This window comes from Pteropus medius, unplaced genomic scaffold (assembly GCF_902729225.1).
Source record: "Pteropus medius unplaced genomic scaffold, Ma_sr-lr_union100, whole genome shotgun sequence".
Classification (NCBI taxonomy): Eukaryota; Metazoa; Chordata; class Mammalia; order Chiroptera; family Pteropodidae; genus Pteropus; species Pteropus medius.
This window is the reverse complement of record NW_024354875.1, coordinates 16,941,765-16,962,538: the sequence shown is the minus strand read 5'-3', so window position 1 is coordinate 16,962,538 and position 20,774 is coordinate 16,941,765. Positions and strand designations below refer to the sequence as shown.

Here is a 20,774-nt window from a genome sequence, read left to right as displayed (position 1 = left end):
CTCACCTGGTCAGAGCGAGGTACGCGTCCGTCTGCTCTCCATGGGAGGCGGAAGAGTCTTCCAAAGTCTCCAAAAGCGGCGCAAAAGGACTCTGACCCGGGGCCGTCATATCGGCCACCTTGAGGCACGGAACGGAAGAGAAAATCCAGGGATCGATGGAAACAGCCCCGCGGCGGCCCAGCGTGATTCCCGGCCCCAGACCCGCGCGCCCGCCCGCGGCCTCTCGGCCCCACGGATCACGTCCACACGCCTGGCCCCTGGCGCACTACCCACGGCCCTAACCTCCTCCTATGTCCCGAAACACGCATCCAGGCCCACGCTGTGCTCTGGCCCAGGCCCTCTCCCGCCACCACTTTCCCGGGCAGCTTTCAACAGGGGGAGGAGACCGGCGTGGGGCGGGAGAAGCTCGGAGAACTAGGTATCTCGCCGGGAGGGGGCGGAGGTGGCGCCAGACGGGGGGTTCCCCGCGGCCTAGCTCTGTGACCCCGATATTTACCCCCTCGAATGAAGATCAGAACTGCGTCCTCTTCGCCTCTGCTCCGCAGCACCCAAACGCAGCCAGAGCTCGACTCTGCCGGCTCTGACTGTTTACTCTAGCGTGCAGCCCGCTCCCTCCCAGACCAAGATGGCGGCGGGGGCGGGCCCAGCAGCGCGCGGGAGGAGGCAGGCCTGGCGGGAGAAGCTCGAGCAGACCCAGCAGGCAGCGGCGCGCCGAAGTCATCGATCGCTGCCCTCCCCCGCCTCAGCCCCGCCCCGCCACTAAGGGTACACCTTGCAGACCGAGGTGTTTCGGCCTGAATTTAACCAGTGAGGGACTTGAAATTCAAAAGTGTGAGTGAGTTGCCCAGGTTCACCAGACTACATCTAGTGGGCCGCCGGACTGTTTTCACACTCCAAACCCAGTATTTGCTGCAGTATTCGCAACAAATAATTTCGCAAGAGGAGGACAAGTATACTGTAATGTTTAAGACTGAGAGCCGCCTCTAGATTGGTCTAGATTCCAGCGCTAGTTCTGTGTGACCTTAGCAAGTTTTCTATGCGTCAATTTCCTCTGTAAAATAAGGGTGATAATAGTACCTATTCCAGTTAGAAGCGAAGTAAAAGGAGAGACCAATGGTTCTCAAGTTTTAAGTGTACATAACAATGGTCTGGGGATGTTCATGATTAAACTGTAGATTTCTGGGCCCCGCCTTAGACATTGTGATTCAGTAGATTTAGGTAGCTCCCGAGGATCTACATTCTGTTAGGCCCCAGGTGTCAAAGGGTGGGACTTCATATCATACTTGGAGAAACTGCAGTAAATCCTTAATGAAAGTCAGCTCTTAGTAATAGTATGCTGCTTCCCATTTCATAGGCCTCAGCGCTCTCTGCAGCACATGGGGTTGTGGCCACTCTAGAACAGGCAGCTTAAGCCTCAGCTCCAACTGGTCCTTCCACTCTGGCCCCAGGTTCCAGGCTTGAGCCTCTGCTTACCTACACACAGTACAATTATCAGCTCCAGAGTTCAGGGCTGTGTTTTGCTCTTTGCTGTCTTATCTGCACCTAGCAAAGTGTCTGCCAAACCAAGCACTCCGTACATGACATGAGGAAGCCTGCACATGGTCACTTAATTTCCAGGCTTACCCCCACTAAAGCCAGATTCTGAACTGTCAGTCAGGGTCTCTAACTTTTCTACGTCTTCGAAGGTCTATTGTATTCCTCGAGTTTAGAACGATTCAATTTTTCAAGTTTGATAGAAAAGAGTCAGCTAAAATTGTACCTTTTAATGAAATCCTTCCCTCTACTCTAGCCTCATGAAGAATTAAATGCTTTCGCATCCATGCTGACATAGCTCTTTGTATTTAAATCTGTTAAAAAGAACATCTCATTGATTTATTATTGTTTGGTTATATACCCCTGCAGTGGCAAAGTTGAAGGTTAGCTTGAGGGGAATTAGTTCCAACCACAATCTCAATCAGTGCCACTCCCTGTTCTTTGGTATTTTCTCAATCTGATCTAAAGTGCTAAAAGATAACAGACTAGACAAATCCCCTTCCCAACCCACACCCTTCTCCACACCCTTCCAACCTGATTACTCCTCCCAAAGTTATCTTTTTTTGAAATTCGGGAGCCACCACCACATATCTGCTCCCGCTGAGCAATAACTTCACAGTACCTGGCACTCAATAAATACATTTAGAACCTGACAAACGATAATTTTGAAGAAGGGGCTGGTTGAGACCCCAGTAGTAGAGGGCTTACAGCATCCCCAGCTTTACTTTCCTTTTCCTTATAGTTTAACAGGAGATTATCCCCCAGAATTTGGAACCTTCCCTGCCATAGAAAGTGCCCTGAAACTTATGATTAATGCCATTATACTTACTGATCACAGTCCTCTTGATCTAGCATTCTTTCCATACTCCCATCTTTGTTCTTGGGTTGCCAATGCCAACGGAGGACCACATTCCCGGATGGACAGTTCTGTGAAGCACGACAGACGCCCGCACCCCCCACCCCAACCATCACATAGCCCCTGGGATAATGTCCAGATTTTTCCTTAAATATCCTAAACCTAACTGAAAAGGCAAGGCAGTTTTTGAAGGTGTTAATCTGCTGTCTTCTCAGATCACCGGTGCTCTGACAATAAACATGCTCTGACAATAAACGCTTATTCTAAATATACCAACTCCGGTGTGGATCTATTGGCTGAGAGGCACAGGCAACATGAGCCCCAGATTTGGTTGCCCTCTAGTTACAGTTGCTTAAAGACTAATTGCAATTTGGAATCTGAAATTATATTAATGAACTTTTCATACTCTGTTGTATTAAAATACATTGGTCTATCCTGATTTCAAATGGATCTTTTACCAGTGTATGATTTTGTATCAATGTGCATTGGTCATTTGAAAAATATTGTCATTGAGTTATGTGGATTTTCCAAATGTTGACACATTTCATTATACATTATCAAACACCATGTTTGTTAATATCACTACCAATCTCATCAGAAAGATCTTTCTATTGGTATATACTTTCTATTTCAATAGAAATACTTATTGTCCTGGACTATAGATCTAATGTAATTAAGCCTTTCTTTTAAGGGTAGACAAGACAAAGATTCAAAATTGTAACATAAAAAAATACGAAGTACACTTAGGAAACTTTGAAACAATAGTCTGGGTTACATTTAGTATATGAAGTAAAAGAAGCCTTGTCTTCTCTTTTTATAAATGGGCTCAAACTTAACTTAAGGGATTTAATAAAAAATTAATTAAAAATGGGAAAATGCCAGTTTAGAAAATACCTAATATGTACGTTAACATTTCCAGATAGCTTTAAAAAGTAAACAAGCTAGAAATCAGTGTACCTTATGGTTCTATGGATGAGATACCCCAGTGTCTTTGTTCTCTAAGATGTGGGAATCTATATATAAGGATATTTGTAAATACGGCAAGAAGAAGGGCCATTGAAGAAACTGTGTACCATACCATATAAAAAACAGGACAGCTATCCAAAAATCTATCCTGTGATACGATGTAGACAAGAGCCCCCCTTAAATTGCCAGTTTTTTTTTAATTTCCCAAGGGGAACAAAACAGCTTTCCTGTTTATATAGGTATCACTTATCTACCATTAGTTCCACCTCTATATCAGACTAAAAAATTAAGTTTTCTGAAAAGCAAGAGGAAAGGCAATTGACTTTTCATGAGAAGCAAAGCAAAACAAAAATTTTGATATTAAAGTAAAAATAGACAGTGTCAGATTGTTTGAAAAAAAGACAAGACAAATTTGAGTATATACAGTAAATTGTGACAGGCTTGAGTAGACATAAACTTTATTTACTTTGGTTTAATAGAACCACTCAAGTAGTTAAAATCTCTAACAACTTAATGTCTCAACTGTAACTGATATTTTGAGATCATTATCAGAGGAATATTCTTTAATTTCTGTATAATAGCTGTGGTGTATTTTTGTCTAAAAGTAGATCTTATGTATTACATTTGTGGATGTTTGGGTTAGAGATTTCCAGGAGATCTTCTGTAACCTTGTGCAGAAAACAATCAACAAAGAAGACTTGAACCGCTATCTTTGGAAGGAACTGTTGTAAGGTTTGGCCCTGGACTGGCACCTGGGAACTTAAGATTTCGGGGGCTTCCAACCCAACATAACTGACAATATGGTTACAAACAATATGGTTTTTGCTGAACACTTGATTTTCCTTTCAGGAGTCTAGAATTTGGGCAGGAGGTGCTGTGTGATTACCCCTCAATGGAAACCCTGGGCATGAAGTCTTGAGCTTCCGTGATTGGCAACATTTCACATATGTCACAACTCAGAGCTAGGGGAATTAAACATATCCTCTGTCACCCTTCTGGGAGAGGACACTTGCAGGCTTGTGTCTAATTTCCCCCAGACTATACCCAGGTGTTTTTGTCTTTGCTGATTTTGCTCTATATTGTCTATGCTCCTGAACCATGAATATAACTAAATGCTGAGTCTCTGTGAGTCCTTCTAGTGAATCATTCTAACTGGAGATGGTCTTGGGGATCCCTAACCCAAACATCAACAAATATAATAAGTAAGATCTTCTTTTAGACAAAATATACTGCAGCTCTTATACATGGTCAGATTATACTTCATCTAGATATTAGAATGCATACACAATGTATGATTTAATAAACTACTCCCCCCAAAATAGCTATGGTTCCAGAATTCTCATGGATTAAAGACTCCACAGATGTAGGCAGATTAACTTGGAGCAGAGCCCATAGATAACAGATTGATTTTTTTCCTTAATTATATAAATCTTTCTTTTTGTACAAACATGAAAATGTTAGGCCATGCTCTAGAAATTTCAATTCATTAAAAAATATATCTACAAAGCTTATCCTTTAAATAAGAAGCAAAATAAATAAGCCTCCTTGTTTCAGATCAATTACAGGCCTCAACTAATAAATCAAAATAGCCTCAAATCTCATAATATGTTTTTCAATCTAATGTTGGCACATATATTAAATCACTACTACTAACAGACACCACTCAATATTATTTATTTATCTATTTATTACTAATTATGAGTTATCATCATTTTTTTCCTCATAAAATGCAATATTGGTGAAGCACTCTTAATCCAAAAACTCCATAAACCTATGAAGGAGAATCTTTTACTCGAGTTCCTGTAATTCAAGAAGATGTCCATGATCAGAAAAGAACTTTTGACATTTACAGTACCAAATTTTAGGTCTACATTTTTTGTTGATAGGTTTCATATTTAAAATATTAAAAATTCAGTCTTGATATTTAAAAAAAATAGTTCTGTCTCTTATAAAATCCAATTTCTTACCAAAAGCCAAATTGTTCAAATGACTGAACCATGATCCTTTCTAGGGCATATTAAATTGTTAGTATAAAAAAAGTACATATATCGAGTATGATTGGTAAGCTTATAGAATAGTTCACTTTTTAAAAGAATATACAGACATGGAAATTTTAAGGCATCCTTTAAAATAGAATAACAAATATATCAATTACCTGATGTCTTCATGCTAAAATAATTGTTATCATAAAACTACAGACTCACAGTAGAAGAGGTATTATAGGAGTTGATATACTATACTGTAATCACTATAAAAGTATTTTACATATACTATAGAAATACATTAATGAATTATCATGCTAACCAGATTTCTCTGATTAAAGCCCTTATACAAGGACATCGTATAAAACAACAAAAACAAAAACATCAACAATAAATCTATGTAGAAGTTTAAAGATTTCATCATAGATGCATGAAATCTGGACACCCAAATTCTGAAAATAAACATTAGGAATAATCAGGTTATAAGATCTGTGAGGATAAAATCTGGCAAGTCCAGAACAGCCACTTGCTAGCACCCATTAAATCCCAAATGAATGCTTCTGGAAATCTTCCATGAAACAACCTATCTATTAGAGATTCTAAATTGAAATTCTCCAGAGAACCTCTACAAGTCGATCATTCCTGAAAGTAGACTGCTGATTCAAGATCTTAGGAATAAGCTGATAACTACACACTGTAGAATGTGCCTGCTCAAGACCACTGGAACACTATTCTTTTGTAGGTCATGCTCTTTTATTTTCAATTACAGTTGACATTCAATATTATATTATTTTTCAGGTGTATAACATAGTTATTAGACATTTATATAACTTACAAGGTAAGCTCTCCAATAAGTCTAGCACTCACCTGACACCGTACATAGTTATTATAATAATATTGATTATATTCCCTATGCTGTACTTTATTTCCCCGTGTCACAATCTTTCTTAATCACTTTTATTTATTCATTTTTTTTACTGATTTAAATTGTATACTTTTGACTGTCATGTTCCCCTAACCATTAATAATGTGCTTACATATAAGCTTTACTAAAAATAATCACCACCTCTCCCCAATAAAGTTGGAAATGAATAAGTAAATAGATAAATAAAACTTTTAATGTTGGAAAATAAGAAAATTGTAAGTAAAAACAATCACTTTCCTAATTCTGTAATTTAGCTCTCTTAAGCTTTGCTAGTACGGCCAATTTGAAAAATGATATAAAGGTATGTTATATAATAAAAATATAATAATTTATATTATAACAAGATTATGACATATGTATTAATAATTATATTAATGTAATATACTCTAAGTTCATATATAAGATATTATAAAATTATCGTTTATAATATACAAATGAAGAAAAATATTGTTTTGCTAGAAGAGGGGGATATAACTATTCTTGGGCTATAGCAGTAACTGTTTCTCATTACCACACTCAGAGAGACAAGATATCTACAACCTCACTGAAATTGATCATATCTCTTAGGCACCTCTTGGGGTCTTTTTCTCATGTGAAAATCAGTCTCTTCAATGCTGACCAAGAACCAAGGTTAATTGATCTGTACAGCATAACATTGGTATAATTTCCAACACTCTCAATGAAATATAAATCTTAAAGAAAAAGTGTCTGAAATATAAAACCCTTTCTGGGAAAAGATTCCCAAAGATATTCCCTCCACCCCCACTCCATCCCATCCAGAAGCACAACTTCAAGTGGTAATAAAAAATTTGTTCCTTCACACTGGATGAGCCCTACAGGCAATTTAGAATAGAATAGAATAGAATGGAATAGAATAGAATGGAATGGAATGGAATGGAATGGAATGGAATGGAATGGAATGGAATGGAATGGAATGGAATAGAATAGAATATCTTAAGGTTTTTTGGCCAGCAAGGAAGGAGTCTGTGCCATTACTAAAACTTGTCCTGTACAGGAAATAACACAATAGGTGAGCTAAAACAATCTGTATCTAAGCTAAAAGAAAAGACAAATTAAGATTCAGGGAGTTAATAGGCTTTGTTTTATTCATCAGACTCGTGAAATCTTGGTTCATGGTTGTGGAGTATCTTCCTTTCCCTTTTAACATTACGGGTACTTCTAGTTTTACTTATTTGTCTCATTGCTGCTTAAAGTCTGTTGTCCAAAATAGTAAATGTTTCCACACAGCCACTGTGCTAACAATGATTCAACAAATAACACAAAGACAAAAACAAGATAAATTCACAACGATCAATGTGCTAATTGAAAATCATATCTCCACAAAGAAAACCTCACAGTCAAGAACAATCAATAGTGGCAAAGATCTAGACTTGTGATCTCTGTTGCAGCTTTGGCTGAATGAGGACAAAAAGAGAGGACTGAGAATAAAAGAGTCTCCGCAAACGTAGAAAAACACTTCTTGTTCAGAAGCCATGACAACAAGTAACGATTAGAACTGGTCTTAAACCCGTTCAAATTGATCAACAAGTCTTCTCGGTGAACACAATTTTAAAAGCCAGCTAATCAGTGTAGTTCATCACTTCTGAGAGTCAGGCAGCCAGGTATGAACTCATTCCAGTAAACATGCCTTCAAGTGCAAAACAATCAACAATAGCCCCACCTGACTAACCACATTTTGACTGATGACATTAATTCATGTATGCCTCTGAAAATATGTTAATCCCAAAAGTCCTATTTAAAAAATCCCTTTCTACAGTAAACAATGAATTCAGCATTACTTTTTATGAGTATTGGTGTTATCATCATCGGACAGATATGATCCTGTTTTTAAGGATACACATGAAATATTTAGAGTAAAACACTTGATGTCTGCAACTTCAAATGGTTCAGAAATGTTCATTTATATGAAAGACAGAGATACGTCAAAAATATTAACAATATTTTGTTAGTTCATTATAGTAGCCTATAACTTTTCTGTAAGTTTAAACTATTTTTCAAAATTACAAAATGTAAACAAGAATGGTAACATAAACGACATGGTGGAATAGGAAGTTCCAGGCCCCTGTTCCTCCATGGAGATGCTGACTGAACAACAAGTTGCCTTTGAGAACTCCAGAAACTAGTTAAGAGGCTGCAGCACCTTAGGTGAGTGCAAAGCCAAGAAAAGACCTGTAGAAGCAGGTAGGAAAATTTTTCCCTTTGCCTGTCCTAGCCCTCACCCTCCCCATCATTACACCACACTAGAAATCAGAAGAAAACTCCCAACACCCAGCTTCTCCTTTGGGAGGGAAAGGGAAAATGGAATGTGCATCTAACGTTCTGGCTTTTCAGAGGGCTGCCCAAAGGGTTGATTTCTGTCTTGCCTGCCTCAGAGTGCTGGTGGGAAAAAAAGGGGAGTGTACTTTGGATGCCATGTTGGGGGAAGCTGAGAACTAGGGGCAGTACATAGTTTGTTACAGTATCAGAAAGACCGCAGTAATGCAGACAGACACTAGGGGGAGAAGGAGATTATGGTCTTCTGAGATGAAGCAGAGGCAAACCTCTTTAACTGGGAAATTATATCCATAAACCTCGAGAAGAGGAATTCCCAGAAAAGGTTTGAATAGTCCCCAGAATCTCTAGTCAAGATGATTGGTCTTTCAAATACTTAAATCTTAACAAATGAGCACAAGGCATACAAAGAAACAGGGATATGTGGCCAAATCAAAGGAACAACAACAGTAAAAATGAGAATAACCAAAACAATTTTGAAAGATAAGCAGAAACTTGAAACACTTTCTGATTCAAAAGTTATTATAAAGCTGCAGTAATCAAGAGAATGTGGCATTGGTATAAAGATAGACCTATAGGTCAATGGAACGTAATAGAGTCCAGAAATAAACCCATACATGGACGGTCAGTTCAATTCCCACAAAGATGCCTATGCAATTCAATGGGGAAAAGGATACTTTTTTTTTTTTTAAGTGATGCTAGAATGATAGGATTATCTATATGCAAAAGAAGAAAAAAAAAATTTGACAGTTACTTTCTACCATATGGAAAATTAACTCACAATAACTGACCTAAATGGCAAAATAAAACCTATGAAGTTTTTGGAAGAAAACATAGGAGAAAATCCTAGTAACTTGGGAGTAGGTAAATGTTTCTTAAGTAAGACTTTCAAAAGCACAAACTATAAAAGAAAAAATGATAAATTAGACTTCATCAAAACTTAAAACTTTTGCTCTTTAAAAAATAAAACACTGTTAAGAGAATGAAAGAGCAGTCTGATAGAAATATTTGCAAAACATATATCCATCAAAGGCCTTGTATCCAGAACAAAGAACTCTTACAATTAAATAATAAAAAGACAAATGATAAAATTTTTAAATGGGCAAAAGATTTGATTGACACTTCACTGAAAAAAGTATATGGATGACAAATAAGCACGTGAAAAGATACTCAACATTGTTAATCAACCACTAGGGAAATACAAATTAATATAACTAGATATTTTCTTGAATAGCTAAATTTTTAAAAATCTTATCACACCAAGTTTTAATGAGGATATGACCAGCTAGAAAATTTATTCATTGCCAATGAGAATACAAAATGTCAGACATTTTAGAAAATATTAGACAGATTTTAAAAAAGATAAATATAAATTTACCATACAACTCTGTAATCTCAGCCCCAAGTATTTACCTGAGAGAAATGAAAATATCTGTCAACGCAAAGACTTGTACATGAATGTCCATAACAGCTTTATTCATAATAGCCAAAAGGGAAAAAAACACATGTCCGTCAACTGGTGAATACTAATAAATTGTGGTATGCAAGGGAATACTACTCAGCAATAAAAAGTAATGATACAAGCAACATCATGAACTAATCTCAGAAGAATCATGCAAAATGAAAGAAGCCAGTCACAAAAAAATACTCTATGATTTCATTTACATTAAATTCTAAGAGAGACAGAACTATAGTGATAGAAAGAAAAAAGTTCAGTTATTGTCAAATTCCAAGGGCTAGCAGGAGAAGATTGACTGCAAAGAGGCAGAAAATCACAATTTGAGGAGATAGAAATAGTCTATATTGCATTATAGTAGTGGTTATACTAATGTATACATTTATCAAAACTCATCAAATTGTACACATAAATGTAATGACTTATATTTTATGTACAATATATCATAATACAGCAGCTGATGGACATACATAAATAAAATTATTAAGAAAGAGAGAAGTATATGTAATATGCTACAAAAAAGTGAAGTAGGAAAGGGAGAAAATATTATATCTATCTATGTTGCTTTTCCCCCATAGCATTAAAATTTTAGCTAAGATGCTAATATTTGCATTGTCTTCTATATCACTTTTAAACCTGACCACCTATAACTTTTAAATTAAAAAAACACTCATCATAACTCTAATAATTTTTACATTCTAACCTTGCTCTTCCTGATTTTGTAACGAACAACTAATACACTGGAACAATTTTTCCTACTTCTGCCTACAATATGCAAATACACTATTGATAAGGTACACTTATCTGATGTATAAATATATTAGTGACATGGGAAAAGTTTTCAAATGCAACAAACCGTCTAGACTCAGACTTCTGGATTTTGCCAATGACTCTTCCCTATGCACCCCTCCAGCATGATACTCTGTGACATTCTCTATGCTATCTTATATTTTCAGACTTCAGGGCAGGAGCTATGTCTTATATACCTTGAATAAACTCTTATAAAGAAGAAACTGTTTCGCGTTTAACTGTAATTAAGAACCCTTGGGAAAGAATGTTTAGCAGCCTTGTCCAAGAACATTCTGGTCATTTTGGAATAAAAAGAAACATGGTAAAAAAATTTTTTTTTTAATTAAGAGAAAATAGGCAATTTTCATGCCTGATGTTATTGTAATGGACCATAGTTTTCTTAGAATTGGCATATCTTAGACTGCTGTTTGAAGTGTACCACTTAATATTTTAAGCAAATCCATATTACTGTTATTCAAATATATATACTTCACAACAAAAATGACAACATAAGACATTTTGTAATTATTATAATTAACATCAAATGTTTCTAGTTCTAAACAGTCTTCATTTTATCCTTTTGTCTTATCATCCTTGAATTTACTATTCCTGAATAACTCATTAATTTGTTAATATAGCTAACACCTATAACGTTTGAATGGATTTGTCCAGTAGACTCTGAGCACAGATAGTATTTTCAATTTAGGAAGTACTCTGAATGCCTACACATATCAAATGGTACCTCTGTGGAATAAAATATTGACCTATATCATGTAGTCCTCTACTAATACAGGTTTAGGGTAGGAAATATACATTTTTCCAAATATTTAAGGGTATGTAATAAATTGCTGTATTCGTTATGATAATTTTTGGACATAGATATTACTCCAGTACTCAGTTTATTGCTTCTCAGTTCTAATACTTCATTGCCTGCCCTGTGAAAATAAAGATGGGCCCTTTAAAATTTGTCCTTTATTCACGTTGTACAACATTAAGCTTTGCCGGTAAAGGGCACTGGAGAGACGAAGATGCAGGAGAGGGCTTTTCTTTCTGGTTTCCATGTGCTTGCTTACTCGGCAAGTTCCTGCAGTGCACGCAGCATCTTCAGTACCTAACTCCTATAATGCCAGAGTCAGCAGCACCCAGCTTCCCCTGTCACCTATTTCAGATGATTTTGGTAATGAAAGGTCTTCTGTGAGACATCTCTCTGTGAACATCTTTCTCTGGCAGGGTGCTTTCCGGCAAGTTTCACCAGAGCCATACTACAGTGGCTTCTCTGCCACTCAGGAGTCACTCTTTACATTCTCTAGCAAGATCTCAGTCCTGGAAGGACGCTTTCTAGGGTTCTCTATCTCAGCCCTAGGGGTCGTGGCTGCTCCATCTGTCTGCTTTATATACCTTTTATATGTTTACTTTCCACTAGTCAATCTGTTGTTGCTCCATTCTCCTGTAGTAGTTAATAATTCTTTATCTATTCAAGTTATTGTGTGGTTTATATTTCCTGACTGGACCCTAACTGATGCAGATATAAACATACGTTTTCTATTACTTAACTCTTGGCAGATAGTAAGAATGTTTATGATAGCTCATACCTTAACAATTTTTCCACTTGGCTTTATGATTTTTAAGCTAGCTATATTTTATTTACTTTTTTTTATTCTAAATCAAAGGCTAATAATCATCTGTTTTTTCGTTTGAGGATCTTCTGTGTGTTGGCTCTGTTGCAGGGCCTGTAGACACAACAGTGAAAACAAACAAACAAACCAACAATAATCACTGTTTTTATGAATCTTACATTCTAGTGATGGACCAAATCAAGGTAAATAATTAAAATATGTAGTATGCTAATGTTGACCTTAAATAAATAGACAGCCAAATAGTTCTCTTTCAAAATAGATTCATTGAGGAATAACAAAGAATTGCAATTCAGGACATGCAGTCTAATGGCCAACCACAACACAAGTCCAGAGTACAAAGGAGAGGAATATTCTTTTATAGAGGAAAGGGGGAGTTCAGAGGGGTTGTTATAAACAGAATCCATTGGAGGAAAATGGGAGTATAAAATGTAGTGGCTTTCCGTTGCCTGAGTTCTAAGTCTTTCATTGGCTGAGTGGTTGCTACTGGGGAGATGATCCCCCTTTCTGATGGAGTAGTAGAAGAAAAAAACATCTCTCCGCTTGAGATGAAATTGCATCTCTTCCTGTTTTGAATAATTGATGATGAGTGGTAGGATGTGAGAGCTGCTCCTGCAGGCCCTCCCAACTCCAATTTAAATGAGGTTTCTGTTTATTAACCTTCACACTAAATAGTGATATGGTCTTAGGATAGTAAAGTAGGAAAGGGGATATGAGATTTTAAGAAAAGATAGTTGAGATAAAGAGCCCAGAAAGACTTTACTAATAATGTGACTTTTGAGTAAAAATCTGAAGGCAATGAGAGAGTGAGCCATATACCTATCTGGGGAAGAGTATTCCAGGCAGAGTAATACCATGGATAAAGGTCTTGAGGCAGGAGTTAGCTAATATGTCAAAGTACAGTGAGGATACCTGTGTGGCTGGGGTGGAGATGATAGTGAAGGAGGAGCTGAGGGGAGATAGATGAAATGAAGAAGAAGGGGCCAGATCAGGATGGGTCTTCTAGGTCATAGGAATGACTGCTTTTATTCTGAGGAAGATAAAAGGCCATTATTGTCATCATCAATACACTATTATTTTAAGTGTTCTTGTTTGTGTTTGAAAAATATTGATTACTAAAACTGGTATTTTAGAATAGAAAAACAAAAAGAGCCCTTCCAAGATTGTTTTGTAGATGATCCCCATTCACTCTCGCAGGGACAGAATTTCAGATAGCGATGTGAAAATTAGTTTTTGTACTGTATTGCACATAGAATTTTATTTCAAATGAATGTCTTGATTTAATTAAATTTAAGATCATGTAACTTTTCCTTTGACATCATGAGAACCATTGTGAGGTTATTAATATTTAGGCAAGTAAGCTCTATTTATAATTGCTTGACAGTTAAACAAATGCTCAAAAACTATGTTTTATATTTTATAAATACTGTGAAGGATGTGGCTCTTCCAGTGGAGGCCCAAGAGCCTGTGTTTTCAAAGAGTTTCCTTTTATACATTTAGGTTTTTGGGATGTGATTTAGGTTTCTGTGATTTTCTTTGCTGAGCATTTTTCAGAAGGAAATTAAACAGATATGGATACACGTTTTAGAAATTTTTTAAGCAACACAAGACAAGAAAACAACTTACCTTCACAATAGCAGAGCACGGAAAAAAAATTTTTTTTGAGAGAGACGAATTATAAAGCATATTCCTAAAAAACTTCCTTTTCGAAAAAATGTTCTTCCAAAAAATATGAACTGGAATGTCGTATTAAATAAGACATTGAATAGAGAGTACTGCCAAAATCCAGACGGGACACAGTGGTATAAGTGGTGGACAGATATGAATTGATTCCAAGGTTCGTTTGGTGGTGATGATGGTTGTTGGAGCTAGACTTTGCCATATTTAGCAATGGATCAATGTGGAGGGCTAAAAGGGAAGACGAAAAGCCAAGATTTCCAGTCTGGACAGCTGGAGACATTCACTGAAGTAGGGAACCCAAGGCTTAGAGTATGTTGTACCCGGGATTTAATTTATAGAGCTTACTGAGTAATGATATAGAGAGGTCATTGCCATGAAAGGGGTGTTATTACTCACAGTTCCCAGGAGAAGGGGTCAACATAACACTATGCAGGTCTACAAAAGGAAGAACTGGGTCCACTGAGAAGGCAGACCAGGAAAGGAGCAAGCACGGTTCCTTCTTTATGTGGTTTCCTTGAGAAGGAATGGGTGAGACAGGGTGGGCAAGTTTGAGCAAGTTAAGGTTTTGATAGTTTGAATAATTTCAGTAGGCCCTGGGCTATAGGGCTTGTCTCTGGTTGTCTAGTACCGGGCTCTGGGGGATGAGAGTTCAATAAAGGAGGTGGTTGGGGATATGGACTTTGGATTGGTTGGGTTGCATATGAAAGGCCCATTCACAGAGTCATTTGCTGTCTCTTGAAGTTAGCTAGGCCCAGGAGGGGCAGTCTCTTCTTGGCCAGCAAGGCCCCCATTATAAAATGTAGAAAATTAAAGAAACATGATTAATACACAGGGTAGATGTTGTACATAATGCAGGACAGTGGTTCTCAACATTGGAGTTACTTAGAAGGCTTGTTAACATGCAGATGACTGAGGTCTAGAGAGGGCACAGAGAATATACATTTCTAAAAAGTTCTGTGGAACTGTTGCTGGTGAGGGACCACATTTTGAAAACGCTGATTTAGGATATGTACAGTTTGGGTAATATCCAAAAGGAGCATAAATTCATGCAATATGCTTGGGCAGTTGACTCTGTGGTTCTGAAATTCAGGATAGAATATTTACCTAGAAATAAAAATTTGGGAGTGTCATCTGCATCAAAATGGTAATTGAAATTTGGAAGTACATGACGGGGGTCCGATGTGCAAAGAAAAGTAAAAAAAGAAACTAAACTGCAAACCTCATTGACCCTCAAGAATAGACGAAAGGAGTTCACAGAGGAGATCCAGAAAATGTCAGAAATGCCTGAGGAAGCTAAGGAGGGAAGGCATTCACTGCCAAAATGAGAGGCATTTGTGACTGATTTGACTGGCTTTGCCAGCATGCATTAACTGCTCTATATTCGCTTATATTAATTATAATTAGAAATGCATGTTTTAATAAACAGCTAAAGTAATGCAACTGATTTTTTTTTTTTATGAAAAGTTAAATGTATCAATTAGAATTCTATATAGTCTCCTTAGAAGGCTGTGAAATTATTTCTAGGATATTGTTACCATTCAAACCATTTTGGTACCCCTTTTTCGGGTGAACATTTTCAGTACTGTGGTTTCTTCTTTTATAATGTCCTCAGAGGTATCAAATGTTTGTATTTTGAAGATGGATTGGATTTTATCATCATTCTAAAGCCTTATGTGGTTTATAAAATAAATACATGATAAAGTTAGATGCAATCAATTTTTAAATGAAAAAGGAGATACCTCGGCCATAAGAAAAGATAAAATACTGCCATTTGCGACAACGTGGATGGATCTTGAGATTATCATGCAAAGTGAAATAAACCAGATAGGAAAAGTTGAAAACCATATGATGTCACACATGTGTCGGATATAAAACTGAAAAACAACAAATGAGCAAGACAGACAAAAACTCAGATAGAGACAGAGGGAAAGGGGAGAGGGGGAGGTAGATAAGGATAGAGGGGGTCAAATATATGATGAAGGAAGGAGACTTGACTTTGGGTGGTGAACACACAATGCAATATACATATGCCTTATTACTGAAGTTTACGTTTTAAACCTATATAATTTTATTAACTAATATTACCCTGATAAATTTAAAGAACAAAAGAAGATGACACAGGAAAAAAAAAAAAGGACATACCTGCTAAAATGTCTTATGCTATTGGAAACTGTTTTTGAAGGCAGTTTAAAATGAGTAGTTTAGTTTTAAAATTGTCAAATTACTGCATTAAAGGACAACATTCATTTAAATAAAAAATGAATAAATAAAACACTGAATATATATTTACATATATCAACATCAGTACATTTGATTTATTTTTAGATAATGGTATTGAGATAAAGATCACATTAAATTGAAAGTAAACAAAACTTAAAAAAAAAGAACTTTCCAAACCCACACATAAACGTGACAAAGAAAAAATTCTATAAATACATCTGAGCAGATATTAAATTGAAAACATTAAAATAAAGTGGAGTTACTAGAACATAAAGAATACTAAAGTAGACATACAAAAGGATGTTAAAATCAAGTTTTAAAAAATGTTGTACAATCTACGGCCATGTCACTCTGAACAATCCTGATCCTGTCTGATCTCGGAAGTTAAGCAGGGTTGGGTCTGGTTAGTCCTTGGATGGGAGACCACCTAGGAAGACCAGGTGCCGTAGGTGTAAAAAATAAAAAATAAAAAATAAGTGATTGTAAGCTGACAGGTCCTCGCAATCTGTGAGGTCAACCAACTGTTGCCTCACCTAAAAATAAATAAATAAATAAATAATGTTGTACAAAGCCACTTAGCAATTTACTAAAGAAAATCTATCTATCTGTCTATCTATCTATCTATCTATCTATCTATCTATCTATCTATCTATCATCTATATTTAATAAAACTCTTCTTTTCCAACTATTTCTATAGATCTTAGAATATGATAATAATGTATGATCATAAACCTCAGTTGGAATGTTTGTAAATGATTCAGCCAACTCTAGAAGTATTTATAATCCATTTCTGACCTTGTGTATAGTACTCTTACCACACTACTGAGATATACTGGAGTCTAGGTGAGCGGTAATAGATGGCATTTAATATCATTCTAAATATTTCACACATCTGAATATTTTCAGAAAAATCTTAGAGGATGTATAATTATCATCATTATCATGACTAATAATACTTTATATCTTAGAGTGCATTATTCTTTTCAAATTTATATACATTCTTTAATTTCCAATTTAAATGCCATTCATCAAAATTTCCAAAAAGGTGGGCGAGAATTTTGATAAAGACCAAAAACCTATGGAGGCGAGGAAAAGAGTTAAAAAAATAGAGAGTGAAAAAAAAATTCAGGAGAAAGGAAGTAAAAAATAGCATTAAATGTAGGCAGGAAAACACTTATAAACAGTGTTTTAAGTGTTTTGTTACATTTAATGCTATTTATGTAGCATTATAATAATATTGCTATATTATTAACAAATAATGCTATTTATGTAGCACTATAATAATATTTAAGTCTAGTAAGTATAATGTCTGCTTTATACTTACTAGACTTAAATATTATTATTCTGCTTCTTGTTTATGCTTCGTCATCTAGAATTAGAATTTAATTCCTCAGAGTCTAAGCCTGTGTGAAATTAAGAGGTGTATTAGCTTTCTATCACTGCCTTAAAAAATTATAACACACTTAGTAGCTTAAAACAACCTGAATTTATTATCTTATAGTTCTGTAGTTCAGAAGTCCAACACAGATCTCATTGGGCTAGAGTCAGCAGGGAGATATCCGTTCTGGAGGTTCTAGGGGAGAATATCTTTCCTTACATTTTCCAGCTTCCAGAGGCCATCCACATTCCTTGGCTCATGCCCCTTTCTTCCCACTCAAAGTCATCAACGTTGCATCTCTCTGACCCCACTTTTGTCACATCTCTTTCTCTCTTCTTCTTATATCTCCTCCTTATTTACTTTTAAGAACCCTTGTGATCACATTCTGCACACCTGGATAATCCAGGGTAATATCCTACTTTAAAGTACCTAACTTAATCATATGTGCAAAGTCCTTTTTACCACATAAGGTAACATATTCATAGGTTCTGGGTATTAGGATGTGGGCATTTGGAAAGGGGTCAGTATTCTGCCTACTACACAAGGTTATATTTATAATCCCATCCTCTGACTGCCACCTCCTATCTCTCATACCCTGATTCTGCAATCCTTTGAGCGCTTTGGGGACCTTTACTAAATCAAATCTACCAGTTTTTCACTGTGCCTCATTTATTCGATGTACTCTCTTCCCTCAAACTAAATTCCATTGGTTGTCATTACAATCCTTATGTATATCCTCTACTCACTTTCTCCTCTATTGTAACACTTACTTGGCAAAACTCCAACTCTGGTGACTCCAACTCTCTCCCTAATCCATCTTTGTTCTTATGTAGCTAAATACAGCTAGAGGAAAACAGCCTTGCTGATCAATCTCCTATTTAAAAAAAAAAAAAAAAAAAAAGGCCTTTCATGCTGCCTGACAATGATATGCTATTTTCCTAGTCTATTCACTTTCTCACTTTCGTAGAAGCCTATTTTATGCTTTCTCTTGTCTTGTCAAAACTTTTACATCTACTTCTCCATCCTCGCTCTCGGCTCATGACTTGACTCGTTCTTCTCTGAGAAATGCAAAGCAAGCAGAAGAGAGCTCTGCAGAATCTCATGTATCTCTCCACAGATTAGCTTCTGTGTCCTCACATTCTGCCTTCTTCCTAATGGATTTTTGGAATGAATCCAGGCAGTTGTGACCTTGCATGTGGAAATACATCTTTATTTCCATGAATTCTTAACTGAAATCTAGCATTTCCTTCAACTGTGATGTAGGTAGTAAACCATAGTAAATCACCTATGCTTTTATCACCAGAAAACATCATAAATATATTTATACCACAAAACAGTTTTTGCAGATATCTCAGAATATTGTAGATGCACTTATCACTACTTTAAATTATGGTAGTTATTAGATCCACTGCTAGATCTTATTATTTATAACATTAATAAAGGAGCACATGCATTAGGGTATCACAGATTTGATTTTTAAAATTATTTAATAACTGTGTTTCAATAAAATTAGTTTTCTTTGTACTCATGTATTTTTAGCATTGAAAAGCATTCTGACAAGTGTTCATAGGCTTTATTTATTAAAAGATTCATGACATAGAATAGGATTAAGAACTCCTTAATTCTCTATAAAGGGACAGTCCATGCTCCTATCCAACTCATCCCTCTACTTGAGCAGCACTAGATCCTCTCTCCTCTTACCCACTATGCAAGACGTCCTCTTTTGCCCCTCCAGATCTATCCTCTCTTCCTTGGTCCAGGCCCTGGAGCTGATCCCTGTGGACAGCATTAACCAGGTTTTCTTGTATTCTGATTTCTGCTTGGATTCAGATGAGGAAAGGCTCCAGAAAGACATAGAAGGGTGGGGTGAGGGAGAAGTTGGGATATTTATTCATCTGCAAACCCTCCCCACAGCTTTGGGCTTGCAGAAGCTCTGTTCCAACTTCAGCTGAACAATCCTTTTCTATTGCCAAAGCTCCTTGTCTGGATTCAGATCATTGTTCTTGATTTTTCTCCTCAGAGGGACCTCCATCTGTGGTGAATACCCAGTGATTCACCATCCCTTGGGAGCTTCCCATAAGTCAACTCATCTGTAATAGTCTCGTCAGTCTCCCTCTTTTGAGTGTGCCATCTACTTTCCACCAGGACCTTGACTACTACTTGAACTCAAAGAAATGCTCCCAGCATCTCTCCCTTCACTAAATTTATTCTTATAAAGAAAACAGTCTTTCAAACCAACTTCTCTGACAGCCAGACTCACTGTCTCCAATCCTCTCCTCTAGATTAATCTTCCACAAACTCCAATTGGGCCTTTGCCTCCTCCCCACTAAAATTGCTCATCAAGATCACCATTGATCTTCATATCGCTAAACTCAACAGTCATTTTCAGTACTCATTTGTAGTTCTAATGGCAGTATTTAACACAATTGTTTACTCTCTCCTCCTTGTTATGTTTTCTCCTTGGCTTCTAGGACCTCAAGAAAGTTTTCCCCTAATTCATCCTTTACTCCTTCTCAGTCTTCTCTACTGATCTTCCTCTTCCTCTTCCTTTTAAAAAATCTAAACTCATTTAATTAGTAATTTAATAAACAACACTATTTCTAACATGTAGTTTACTAATTTATCAAGCTTATTAATTGCTGTCTCTCCACCAGAACATAAGCTCCTCAAGCCTAGGGATTTTTGCTCGTTTGGTTCTTGGGTGTTTCCCAAGTGTCCAGGACAGTGCTTGACACATGTTTATGTTAAATTTAATTAGATGGTGACTATTACTCCTCATATACAGAGTAACAACTATAACTTTTTCCTTTATTCTTGAATAAAATATAAAGGAATAAATACCTCAACTCTGAGGAGTAGAGTGAAGATATAAAATGGAGTCACTATGGTCAAGCTGCTAAATCATTAAAATAAAGTAGGCTAAGGCATGAGGAAACAATTCTATTCTTGCATCAACTAGTCAGGAAGTTAAACTTCTGAACTTTCCAGTCATGCGTCAGTTATCTGGATGTATGTCAGGCCATTGTGCACTAATGCCTGGACATACATCAAACACTCTCATGA

The 20,774-nt window shown here is 36.6% G+C and overlaps 1 protein-coding gene and 1 pseudogene across 3 annotated transcripts in view; one reads left to right on the top strand and one right to left on the bottom strand.

The window, feature by feature from the left end:
- The window catches only part of RIF1 (replication timing regulatory factor 1), a 54,708-nt gene extending 54,050 nt beyond the window's left edge, over positions 1-658 (bottom strand). For all 3 annotated transcript variants that reach the window (XM_039855660.1, XM_039855662.1, XM_039855661.1), the window contains exons 1-2: positions 497-658; positions 6-118 (exon numbers count right to left, since the gene is read on the bottom strand). In XM_039855660.1, the coding sequence (XP_039711594.1) occupies positions 6-109 (104 nt within the window). In that variant the 5' untranslated portion in view covers positions 110-118; positions 497-658. The remainder of the gene's footprint in view (positions 1-5; positions 119-496) is intronic.
- A 16,008-nt stretch (positions 659-16,666) lies between these two features.
- LOC120597250 (uncharacterized) lies at positions 16,667-16,785 on the top strand (annotated as a pseudogene).
- The last annotated feature ends 3,989 nt before the right edge of the window (positions 16,786-20,774 follow it).